This window comes from Gopherus flavomarginatus, chromosome 25 (assembly GCF_025201925.1).
Source record: "Gopherus flavomarginatus isolate rGopFla2 chromosome 25, rGopFla2.mat.asm, whole genome shotgun sequence".
Classification (NCBI taxonomy): Eukaryota; Metazoa; Chordata; order Testudines; family Testudinidae; genus Gopherus; species Gopherus flavomarginatus.
Window position 1 is genome coordinate 9,864,033 of NC_066641.1, and position 13,605 is coordinate 9,877,637.

Here is a 13,605-nt window from a genome sequence, read left to right on the forward strand (position 1 = left end):
AAATAACTGTTCCCAGTTCCGCTTCCTGTATATGTACATAAATGCACAGCTCTAAAATGAATCCAGCTAGTATATAAATCAAGCAGAACTTGTACATCGTCTGTGCAAATATATCAAAGTTGCACCAATGCAATTTACATGGAGAATCTCGAATGAGGTCAATTTCTCTTTTGCTTTTCCTGGTCCAAGCTATTTGCAAAGCACTTAACTTTTCATGCAGTTCTTGGTGTGTGCCGTTATTATTATTCTCTAAAATGTACACCAAAGAAAACAGTACACACACAAAAGTGCATCCTCGCAACAGATAGATTTGGTATTAAAATATAGCTGGGAAGAAGAATGCAGACTATCCTCCAACCCCCCTGCCCCCCCCAAAAGGATACAAGAAGATGAAATACGGTGGTGTAAATTAAAAATAAACCACTGGACAAACAGAAACCTCCAAAGTAGCCAAAATAGATTAATTCTGCAGCTCTCCTTGTGTGGTTTCCTTTCACTAGGGATGGCAAGACCTTTGGATTCTGTTTCAGAGTTACACCCTTGCAGCCTTTTGGGTTTGAATTTATATACTACAGAAAAGTATCTACTCAGCAGCTGACATGCGTCATAATTATTTATAGGAAGTGCACTAGGATTTTTCCAAGAATATATTTATTACAGGTAAGACATGCTCAATTCATCCTGCAAACCCAGAACAGGTGTTTGGCTTCAATTAATGTTCAATAGGTTCCTACACACTTATTCACCATCACCGCCATCATTTATATCATAAACACGCTCCCACCAGCCAACCCAGTTTGAGCGGCACACTGCGCTTAAATCTGTCCACTCCTTTTCAAGCTATCATAACATTGGGAAAGTTCCTCCGAAACCGTTATGAGAGAGAGAGAGTTTTGGAAATCATTCCTGGAAGGCAATAAAGCTGAGGAAGATGACAAAGTGCGCAGCAAGCTCGTATTTCACTTTTAATAACATGAGGGGTATTTTCATTTCGGAGCCTCTTCGACTCTTAGGGAAGTTTTAAAAAAAGCGTGGATTACCCAAGGCGTTTCACACAAACCCTGTTTGTTATTGGTACACACTGGAGATTGTTCCTGAAGGAGCCCGGTCCCGCACACTTACCCAAGAGAATAACTATGATTAGATGAGTAGCCCCATGGAACTCACAGTGGGTCAGAAGTCTGTTCTTCCATCGATTTATATCCAGGTGGAAATGGAGTTATTTCGGATTTACTCTGATGTGAGTGAGGGCAGAGTCTGAACCAGTGGGACTCCTCACCTGTGTAAACGTATTCACGGCACTACTGCAAAATCCCAGACCAGTAAATATGAAAAATATTTAAAAAGGGGCCTGCAAACCGTGAAAGAAATTGCCTTTTTTTTGTTATTGCCAGAGATATGTATTGATGTAATTAAAAATATGAAATACAGGATTGAATATTTATTATCCTTACACACCCACCAGCCCGATTTATTTTAGAAAAGAGCCTGTTTACTAACAAGAACTCATCTAGAAGAAGACACATCCAGGAGATTTAGACGTATGACATTCTACACATTCTGTAGCTGACTTGCATAAGACGCATTTTGTAGGAATTAAGGGAAAATGTAAAGGCTTGGAGGTTGGTTTTTAAGTGCCTTTAGCATTTTCCACTGGTAAAATGCCTTTGTCTTAGAGATATTTCACGCACACCTATAGCTCTATCTCTATCTATATAGTAAGAGAGAGAGGAGAGAAAGATTTGTTTTGTTTTCTCTTAATTTGAAGATGGTTACTTAATACCCAATATCTGATTATTAGTCCTCTCCTAAAGACATATCAAATATACATCAGAGCCAATTTAGAAAATATTCTTAATGGGTAATATTAGCAAATTAGGTTCTATTAACTTTAAAAATAATTCTGTGTCAGGAGAAGAACTCTAGAGAGATACAAGGAGGCAAACCCATCCAGACTGTAGCTCAGATGAAGTTCTGGGGATAATTTTGCACATAGTCACAATTAGAATTTAACCGACCTTTAAAATCTTAGTGTAACTCTCTTGCAAAGAACGCATCTCACATAATTTGGCTGGACGGACGCTGTTTCCTCTGCGCTCCAGACTAGTGAGTAGCTGTATCTCGTTAAAGCCTGTTACTCATTTCCTGAGCTAGTAGCAAAAAGAAATCCACCCCATTAAAAAAAAATCATGTTTACATACAAGTGGGATATTTTTTCATATATGTGAATGTGGCGAGCCATAAGCTGCAGCCTAAAATGTGAAAGACTCCTTCCCCCACCCCTTTCTTTTCCACAGGCAATAAATTCGAGGCTATAAAAATCAAAGAAAGCAAATGTAAGTGTTATTAAACTATTTAACCGTTCCAAGTATAACGGGTTCTGTAACAATGCAGGATCCGTGCCACACTGTATTTTACTAGGCTTGTAAAGTTAGAGGAAAGCTTCAAGGTTCAGGCGGTGTATGCGACCATCTGAGCCCTAGCAACGCAATCCTGGGCTTACACTGGTGAAGTACAGAGACATACATACATTCTGACTTTTTCCATGTTAGACAAACCCAGCTATGGACAATGGAGGTATTATAGTCCGCCCGACAACGTTATGATGTCCGATACATTACAAGGACATTTGGAATTTCAAAGATACTCCAGTCATTTTCCTGTGTTAAGAATCCAACTTTTGACCCATTCCAGACGGGTTAGTGCTTTATAACCAACCCCTCCCCTAGCTTAACAGCGCATGAGTCTCTCTCTCTAATAACGAACTTTTTGGCCGAATTGTACATATTCTCCGGCTCGTTACAGTTGCACATGGGTAACTGAATGGCAAAGAATTGCTTCCCCCTCTCTCTCTTCCCAGCCACCCGGCGGTTATTAAAGCTAGAGAGACCCGCGTGTTGGTGCTTTCCCCCCGTTTATGTTTCAGAAGCAAAATGTATGAAGGCGTATCAGCCCCACACTGTATGTTTCGTGGCTTTTTAAACTACTGACGTTTTGCAACATTGCATAAACATAAAACAATCCATCCTTGATATGGAATGCAAGGGCGAATGACAGCGCTGTTCAGCCCCCTCGCCTTCGATTGATTTACGTCTCTACTGACGCTTTATCAGGCGCACGAAAAAAGTTTGACCAATCATTTTGCTAGGAGCTCACAACACAGCAGCCCAACTGTACTTTGTTGTCTAGGAAGTTGGAGAAGGGGGTAGAGTACAAATCTAGATCTGTCCTATATCTATAGATATATATATTATTTTTTTCCCTTCATTGAACCGTGCTTTGTATGATGTCTGAGAATGTCCATTTCTGGGACTCTTAGCAATTATTATGTCGACTCTATTATAAGTCATGACAGCGAAGATTCGCCTTCAGCTAAATTTTCAACTGGGCAATATACAAGTTCCAGGCAAGCTGGACATAATGAGCATCTAGAATTCCCCTCTTGTAGTTTCCAGCCAAAACCTCCAGTTTTCAGCGCCTCCTGGACTCCTTTGAACCCACATTCTTCTGGTACCCTTCCTTCGGTCTATCATCCATATATTCAACATCAAAGCGTCCCTTCTGATAGCAGGTATCTACGAAGCTGGCTGGATCCAGTGCCCAGAACAGAGAACATACCCGGGCAGGGATCAGTTAAATCAGAGCCTCTGCTGGGGCACCCCGGGGAAGTCCATAAACCCGGAGCACAGGAGTACAATTTAGAAACTTCTGCTGGAAGGGAGGCGATCGTTTCCAATCAAAGGCCCAGCTTCGAGGACAATAAAGTTTGTGAAGGAAGCGAGGACAAAGACAGGCCAGATCAAAGTAAGTTATAAAAGTGAGGAAGTAAACAGTATAAAAGCTGAGGCGGTGCCATAAAACGGGACAATGCAAAGCAAAGTTAAAAATCATGTCTGAAAGAAAACGCTCAGATTACTGGTGCCAACCGAAAGGGCAAGAGAGGGTGGTGGTGGAAAGTGGTGGTGGTGGTGGTGGGGTAGAGACTGGCATTGCTTTGATTAAAACTCCTTAAGCAGCGTCGAACCCAGAGCAAATGCAAAACGCTTGGTCAAACCTTCCTCTTTGCTGCCATGCATTTAAAGCTCCAAAACCGTCGCTTTCCTAGCAAAGGGTGATTTTTGTGGGGAAAGGGAGGAAAAAGGGAAATATTGGGAGGAAAGGGAATGGAGGCTGAAAAGTGGAATAAAGCCGAGGGAGGGGGTGAGAAAAGGAAAAGGTGGAAGAGTTCACGTGGAGAAGTAAACAGCAACAATGTCTATTTCATGCTAGCTGCTCTTATTTTACCTTGAGAGATCCGAAGTTGACGGTCTGCCTCGTTGTTTCATCTGTCACGTTGCCTCTTTTTTTGTTTGTTTGTTTGTTTATGAAATGTAACGGTAGGATCTGAATCCTTCAGAACCAGGCTTCCAAAGAGGAAAAAGGGGGTCGGAACTTAATTAGGTCTTTATTTGTACTGTAGCAGATTGGTGAACTGTGCAACCTAACCATGTGTCTCTTTCGTGAATTGTTTTCTGCAAAGTGGAACAAACGCTTGCATTTATAATACATGCATCTATCTATCTATATAAAACTCTGCATTTATATGCACACACACACACACAGCTCTAAATACAGAACAAGGACATTCCAGCAAAATATCACGCGTGTTAGCTTCTCGCTAGCTCCTGCCTCTTCATTGTACCTGAAAGGTAAAGCAGGGCTCCTCTCAGTCTAGAAAGAGGAGGGTGAAACCAGTTAGGATTCAGCACCGTTATCAATATTTTGCATGGAATGCACACGTTTCTAAAACGAACTTGACAGCCCAATACATAGTGTATCCAGCCGCAATATTCGCCGAAGGAATATCTCTCCAGCACGTTTGGCACGTGTAATTACACATTGATTTCTCCCCTCTCTTAAATTATCTTTATTATTTCTTTGTTTGCAACGTGTAACAGATCTTGCAATTGCAACTACGTGATGACAAATAAAACTACACATTCTCCCGGTGTGCAGTGGTGGCGTTATGTCTATCAGTTAACTTACCCCGTGCACAAAAAAGAAAGTCCTATTCTATTGTACTGGGCAGAGATCCAGAACAAACTGCGAGCGAGGTGAATGATTTGGGAGAATTACAGAGCCCAGGCTCGGTGCTCAATGTCCCAGAAACGGAATAAATACAAATCTTGTCCAGGACAGCGTTATGAAGGTGCAGGTATCCAAGCTAGTAGGCTGCTCTGTGGTTTCTACGGGTCGTGGTTAAGACGCAAATTTTGTTTTAAATAACAGTTTGATTTTGGTGGAGGTTGATAGAATGCCAGCAAAAACTCTGTGACGGGACTGGAAGAGGGAGCTGTTTTTCAGAGAGCGTTCCCACTGGCTGTTTCAATTTTTCGAAAATATTACATAATAAGGACGCTGGTGCCACCATAAGATTTTCATTTATTTGTTGGATTTTAAAATCATTTCTCGTTGGCTTTCCTGATTAAAGGATTGTAGAGAGTCACGAGATCAACCTCTTTTCCTGTATAAAATGTCATGTTTTTTCCAAGAAGATCTTTTATGAAGAAGAGCCTCTCTGTTGCTATTAAAAGATAGGTAGCAGGACTAACGGTATCAATTATTAACAGCTTTCTTCCTCTTTAATAATTAATTCTGCATATTAGATCAAGTCAATTACATTAAGGAAATAGCCGTGCAAATTTGTAAGATGCAGTACTTACAGTGGGAGAGTAACAGGATTATTTTTAAAATATTCAATACATTTCCTTTTACGTAGAGGAAACATTCTGTTGGTGTGGTGTTGTTGTTTTTTTAATATAATACTCCATTTAATTTATGTTAAGGTTTATGGCTTTATCTATAATTTCAGAAGAGGCAAAGGAAGTAAAACAGAAGAATGTGATCTGGTCATAATCTTTTCATTTTATTCCCCCAAGTAATTAGTAGAAGTGTGCAAAGCATTTTTTCCCCCAAAAAATATTTCAGCACACCTTCTCGGTGGCAAATTCACCAGCATACCTTTGGCACCTAAAGTTGGTGTGTGGTTAATGCGAATGGTCTGGGATACTGTGTTCAGACTTTCTTTCTGATCTTTGTTCCAAAGTCTTTTTGTCTCCACCTTGATTAGATGAAATTATTGGGAAGTATTTATAAAATGTTCTTATTTCCAATGCCACGTTAAGCAGGGAGGGGGATTATGCGTAGGTAACTTTGCTCTTTTCTATTGCATTACTTACATTTATAATGCAACTGCAAATGCAATTGTGTTTCTGGAGAACATTGACCAGAGCCCACCGAAGTGGTGTTTATTGTATTAGGACTATTGCTTGGCACTTAGCAAAAATAGGCATGATTTATTGATGCCTTATTCAGAAGTAATCTATGTATTTCTTAGATACAATGCAGATAGGAATGGATATAGTCATACGTATACACACGTCTGCAAAATATGCCTATAGATGCATAAATTACTCTCTGTCCGTCCACAGACGCACATGTGTGTGGATTTATGCACAAACACACTTACATGCATCGATACACGTATAGGTCCCGATCCTGCAAACACTTTTGCGCGTGCTTAATTGTACTACCTTGGAAAACACTGGGGCCGCTCCAGGTGGTCAAGTTAAGCACGTGCGTAATTGTTTCCAGGATCGAGGTCCTATACATCAGCCATACGCACAGGTGTGTGGATAGACTTTTGTGAACATATATGTTTTTCACGTAGCCTTTTCCCGGTAACTCATAACTCAGTGGACATTTATTCATATATATATATATTTGATGGTATTATTGATTAAGACCATTCTGAGAAACGAACAGGATACAGAGTATTGATCTTGCTGCTTGTCTTTCAGCCAACCCAGCGGCCAACTGGCTCCATGCCCGCTCCTCCAGAAAAAAAAGATGCCCTTACACCAAATACCAGACCCTGGAGCTAGAGAAGGAGTTTTTGTTCAATATGTACCTCACCAGGGACCGTAGACACGAAGTGGCCAGACTCCTCAACCTGAGTGAAAGACAAGTCAAAATCTGGTTTCAGAACCGAAGAATGAAAATGAAGAAAATGAACAAGGAACAGGGCAAAGAATAAGATACAGAAGGCAAGAGCCATGCTCTGTCTCACAGCTTACTCGATATTTATGAGTGATAGCTTCCGAACTATGCTCATGATGATAAATAAAACATGGGGTGTCTTTTTGGTTCCAACTTCGCAAGCTGGAAGTTTATAATTTTTTTTTCTTATTGATGCCAGTTAGAAAGCTACTTATGTGAAGGTGCAAATCCTGATTTAGGACATATTCTGGGTTTCGTTTTTAGTCCTTGTTTTTTTGTTTTGTTTTGTTTTGTTTTCATACAGTGTAGACATAGCAGGTCCATAGGCTGTGTTGCCATCCGGATATGATGCCTCTATTTTTTAAATGAAAGACAAACAAAAAAAAAAATCCAACCACCACCACCACCACCACCTTGTCACAAATAAACACAATCCATGCCCATGACACATCCCATTGTCTTTCTGTAACTGCGTTAAGGAGAATGATTGTGTTTCTTAACCGATCCCCACCACACACCCACATACATAAGTTGAAGTGGCAAAGAAACCAGACCATTTACTAGACGACAGACAGATTCTTAAGATTTGAGTTTAATTGCATACAACAAAGCATTTTCAATTCACCAACTTTATAGCAGTGTATTCGGATTAATGACAGTCAAATATCCCACTGCGCCTCTGTTTTTGTTTATTTTATTTTATTGTTTGAATCGCTCTGTGGTGGATCAGTGACGTTGACCAGAGAATTTAGTATAATCTTAGAAATAATCCTCCCAACCTGGTAGTTTTATACGGGATAATTTGAAAAGTCTATCAGAATAAGTGTTAATTGTTTAGCAAAAAACAAATAAACAAACAAAAAAAACCCCAAACCCCCACAAATAAAAAGAAAAAAGAAAAACAAAACAGACCATCCCTTCCAACTTATTCCTAACTTTTAGAAGAGAAAACATGACTTTTTCTAGTTAAAAACAAACAGAAAACAAAAAAAAACATCCTACCTAAGTAGATCTAAAAGAGAAGATAAACTTGTGTTCTTAGTGTTAGAGTATTTATAATTTATTGTGAAATGAATTTTCCTAAATAATTAGATTGTTTCAGAGGTAAAGTGCCAAGGCTGTTGGTTGTACTTTGCTTTCCCCTGATATTTCAGATGAGAAGTTTATACTTGAATATTCCCTTCTGATCTGTTAGAAATGAGTTTTACACTTATACCTTGTTTACATGACATTATAATACGTTCTGTTGCATTTTCACACGAAAAAGAACACTTTTACTGGTGGCGTGACATAAAAGAATTGTGATTGTCTTGTGATTGCCTTTTTTTGTGTGTGGGGGTGCATTTAATGTAACAAATATGTATCCTAATTGTTTACAAAAGAGGTCTCATTTCATGCTGGAAGGAACTGAATTCTCATCTGAAAGATCTCCTGGAAGTTTCTCTATACCAGTCCAACCAGGACTGTGATTCTCTTATCTCTCTGTAAGATTTAACTTTTGGGGGGGGGGAAGGGATAAGGGTGGGAGAGGAGAGGGAGGGAGAGAGGGAGGTGAGGGAGTAACTTTAGTACAAGTTGACTATATGGTGGGTATTGTAAAATGTGTCTGTGATTGTGTTTCTGTGAACGTTGACGCTTGTTTTATGTTTCCAATGTGGCTTTTTGAGTATATGTTGAGATCTTAAATTGTTACTTTTCAAAGAACGATGACGAATATCAAAATAAACCTATCTTTTTTTTTCCATGTGTACATTTGTATACCAAGCTACCAGAAGTCTTTCTAGGAATAACACAATGTATGGTGGCAAGTTTTAATAGCAAAAAAACCAAACAAACAAACAAAAAAAGAAAAGAAATATATTTCTGGTGATGTGTGAGCAAAACAATACAAATCTAATTTCATAGACAAGAAAACTGCTTGTACTCTTAGGAGAAGATTTTTATACTACTTTTATCTGCTGATAAGCGATTGCCCTGTAGAGATTCCAGAGTGATATTTTCATTTTCGGAGAGTGTGCCTGCTTTTCAGATTGTCCAAAGATCAGAGGCAATGGCGTTGCATTTCTGTACACTGCAATTTACACAAGTTTAGTTTTCCCCCATTTAAAAAAAATCTTTCAGGCGACTAGAAACCAGATCTGAAAATGTTCAAGCCCAATCTTCAAACACTTTTTAAGCCTAGACTTTCTCATGTCAAACTTTCCAGCTGTAGCTGCTAGGAAACCACAGTGGGTTAAATCTAACCTAACTTCACATTGTATGGAAATTTTCTTTCTCAGTAGAAATTCCAAAAACCAGGATTTCCCCTCATTTTGAACTGAAAAAAAGGGGGAAAGAATCATTAGTCTAAATCTGGGTTTACTTGCAAAATCATCTGAAATGAAAAGCAACGATTGGGCCTGTTAAAGTTTGGGGGTTTATATTTTGTTTTCTCTCTCTCTTCATTTAATGAATGACAAATGAACCTAAAGTCTAGTTTTAACGGACTAAATATACTGTCTAAATCTGACATATAGTTCCAAACTGATCCCAAATAGGCTTATCTAAACACTTACTATTTAAAAACAAACAAACGATCAAATACTACCCATATCTTAATTCACTTGTTCAATCTACTGGACTCTAGGATATTACATCCCTTTTCACTTTCCTTAGCATTGTGGTAATGAGCGGATATCTTTAAGGTAACCATGAAATGAGCTTTTTAAATACGGTAAAAAAAAGTATTACTTCATTTTAGTAGAGGATTTGTGTTTTTTTTAAAGAACAAATTGTTGGAAAACCTGTTTTCTGTTGCACAAGCCCAAATGTATTTTCCACGGATGTTTAATGCTACAAAATAAAAATCGATTTTAGAACAACACCAGCTATATCTCACTGTGTTATACTGTTTCATCTAAAATTTCAGAAATGTTTCATGTGTGTTTCCCTGAGTTCTACAGTGGCTCGTTAAGTGTATTATAAAGATCAATTTTTTTTGCCTGTGTAGGGAAAAAAAAGTGTCCATGGAAGAAATGAAATGAATTCATTTCCAGGGTATTAAGTCTTCCCTGACTTCTAGTTTAACCTACTCCGTTTCTAAGTCAATTTTGTAAAGTATTTCTGAGACCTCCCTTCTTGGGTTAGATGAACCGTTATTTTAAATCCAGATAGGCTACAGTGGCCGTGAGGTGAGTGGGGAGTTAAAAAAAAAATATTTGCAAACGAAATAAAATATTCCCACCTTTGGTAGGAATGATCAGAATCTATAACACAGGATTCCCTTCCCCTAGGACTTGATAAGTAACTCATGATTGAGAAGTCGTTTTTGCACGTTATGTCTCATGCAGACACATAAGTGCCTGGAAAGTAAAACAAACAAACAAAAAATTAGACCCTAAAGTTCAGATCAGCGGGAAACAACGAGAAATACAGCCAAGAGTCTCTTTCCCCTCATTTTGTTAGCATTGCTCTAAAAGGCAACATTTTACTTGTAAAAGCTGGGGGGCGGGAGAGGAACGAAATCCTCTTTCTATGGGGTAGCCCAAAGAAAACAAAAGAAGTTAAAAGATTTTTGGGAGCTCACTGGAGAAAGAGAGGAAAGGAAGTAACTTGTCATAAAAAAATACGCGCAGTGCGCTGCAATAAAAGAATATGACCGCTATAAAACTTTACAGGGTATAAATTTCTGAAGGTTAAAGAACTAAACGGCTGTAAAGCAAACAGTGCAAGGAAACTTTCAGGAGCTCCTAAATTACTACAACGACTTGGGGATGTGGGGAAACCCAACACGTAAATACTCTTCTTTCAGCCTCAGTCACATACAAAGTTTTTGTTTAAGGGTTGTTTTTTTTAAGGAGTGGAGGTGGGGGGAAGGGAGTATGTTAATTTATTCTTCTTTATTCTTTTCTTGCAGATGCCGTGAAAATCCAGCACTCTGGATGCTTCCCTTTGTTCTTTCTTTCTTAGCCATTCCAGGCTGCCAGAATCCCGAGCCATAAACTCACAACAACAACAACACACATACACGCACAGGCATATACACAGAAGTTCTGGCGAGACGTCTGGGCTTGGGAAGCTCTTTATCTGTTTACAGCCCTAGCCTTCCCCCTCCAGAGGAGAATGCTCAATTGTTTAGTCTCGGAATTTGAAACAATAGAGGTTTTCAGAAGCAAAATTATTTCCCCTGCTTCATCGCTACTAAAATGACTGGATGGTAGGGATACTTTGCAGAAAACTCTGGGGCTTGCTTTTACTTTTTTATAACCATCTATCCGCAAAATTTCATCAACCGTTTCCTGATTTCCATGCTTCACCCCTCCCCCCACAAACAAGTTTTCTCTCCCCCTCCCGACCCCCTCCATCCCTCCACCTTTTCCCCTTGTCTATTTTTATTGGATTCATCTGTTTGTGCGGCTAGGGGGATTTTTAATTCGCAGGGTCGCTAGATGGCGCTGTTGCTCCATGTTAAAAATCACAGGAGGCCAGTTCCTCAGTATTAAGACTATTTAATAACACCTTGATTTCATTAGAAACAACAAACTGGGTATCGCAGAAGAGTATGAATAATCCTGAGAGATAAAATATAGGGTTAATTATAGCTATTTTGCCGATTTTATAGGCCACATCTATTTTTTCATCGCGTGTGTAAATTATATGAGATTTAAAAGAAGGTAAATCGGAGATTCTGGATGCTGGCAGGATTTGGGATGAAACAGGCATCTATTTTAAGCGTTCATCTGAAAAAAAGCTATTTTTGTCTTCTAGGCGGTTAGTTCGGTTTGTTAGATGACAACATTTTAATTATGCTAACATCTAAGATTTACATTTTCAGAAATAAAAAAGAATGAATCAAAGTTTTCGGGGGGGGAGCGTGTTTTTTTCTTTTAAAAATGCTTGCACTGTGTACTTTCTCATTTGTTTATTTAAAATTGTTTACAGTCCTGGACATTAAATTATTTATAAATAACACATGTTTTACGGGTATTGAACCACTGTATTTTTGCCCAACGGTTCGATTACATTGTTGATTGCTTACTCAGCTGATGCCCATAGATATTTAAGAAAACGTAAGAAAGGAGCCTAACCTCAATATAAAGTTAATAAAAAATAGTAAATTTACCGTGCTGAAATACTTAGAAAGATTCCACTGCTCCAGCAACAACAAAGATACAAAGTTTTGTATCTGTAAATTCATTTTCATTCTGATCTTTCCCCCTCTCCAAATTATAAAGCAATAATGGTTAAAATATAGTCTCACACATATAGCTAAGGAAGAAGCAAAACAAGGAAACACAATGATACAATTTTAATATAAGATTTCTTTGAAACTTTTGTATCAAAACATTTTCCGGATAAATACTTCTCTTCACAGATACAACAAATTTATGACTTTTCATATAGAATTTTCTGGAACGGAATATAACAAAAGAAAAAGGATACATTACCTAAAGCAATAATTTTTCATGCAGAATTTAATATGTTGTTTACAAATCCAAAATTTAAATAGCTCTAAATTGTATTTAAATACGCTAAAAGCTCCAATACATATTTAAATAGAAATACCTGTAAAATTAATAGAAGTCAATTTTATGCACTCAATAAAATGCAAAATATGAAAAGTTATGTTTTCCGTAGTATGCTTTTTTTCTCTGTTATTTCCTAATAAATCTTTCCTCTACTGGGTATTTATAAATTATCTTCTCTCTCTCTTGTTTTTTCTTATAATAGAAACATTTTCCTTTCATCAGGAATCACCAGTACAGTATATGAATGATTTAAGGTCGGCCACTGATTTCTGATGCATTGATGAGTTATACCACATGATGACTATAAAATTCTACTGCACTGGATAAAAATGTTAACTTCCAGGAACAACCGAAGTGACCCCTTCTCTGTATCTATCTATACCAACATCTGAGTTTATAATATGTTTTATTTTATATAAATATATACAGACACACAAGAACGTAAGTTCCTTTCTGAAAATACTTTTGCTTTTTAGTTGGGATTTTTGTTTGCTTGTTGCTGAAAATAATCATCCTAATTTTTCTGACAAAACACATACACACACACAAAACTCTGAGATATTTTGCTGTTTACTCAGGTGAACAATTTTTAATCTAGCCACCTTCAACGATGAAAACAAACTGTACTCAATCGACAGTAAAATTGTCTAGAAAAATAAAATCTTTACTTGTCTTTTAGGGGAGAAAAAATAGTATTTATGCTTCTGCAAACACTCCAACAACAATCATTACCTGAAAAGGATTTTGGAATAGGATGAAATTATCCCTATGCAAAATAAAGGAAAATAAATACTAAGGATGGTTTACAACTTTTATTCTCTGATCCTAACTTTCTTTCTTTCTTTCGTAAAATGTTTCTACTGTCGGTTTTTAATGTAGGTTCTTACACAAAACAATAGAAAGAGTGACTGTCTAGCTGGAACATTTTAACTTTTTCTTATTAACATTTTGGAAGCAGATGATTGAAAATTGTCCCCCAGTTTGAAGGTGGGCACGAAATAATGTTTCATTCACCTTTTGTGTGTAAGTGTAAGGTAGTTGGATGGAACGGAAAGAAATT

General features: G+C 37.9%; 1 protein-coding gene across 1 annotated transcript; it reads left to right on the forward strand.

Annotated features, from left to right (window-relative positions):
• Positions 1-3,229: 3,229 nt before the first annotated feature.
• On the forward strand, positions 3,230-7,857 carry HOXB9 (homeobox B9). The gene is made up of 2 exons (XM_050934850.1): positions 3,230-3,804; positions 6,840-7,857. The coding sequence occupies exons 1-2, from the start codon at positions 3,297-3,299 to the stop codon at positions 7,073-7,075; spliced, it is 744 nt and encodes a 247-aa protein (XP_050790807.1). The 5' UTR covers positions 3,230-3,296; the 3' UTR covers positions 7,076-7,857.
• Positions 7,858-13,605: the final 5,748 nt, after the last annotated feature.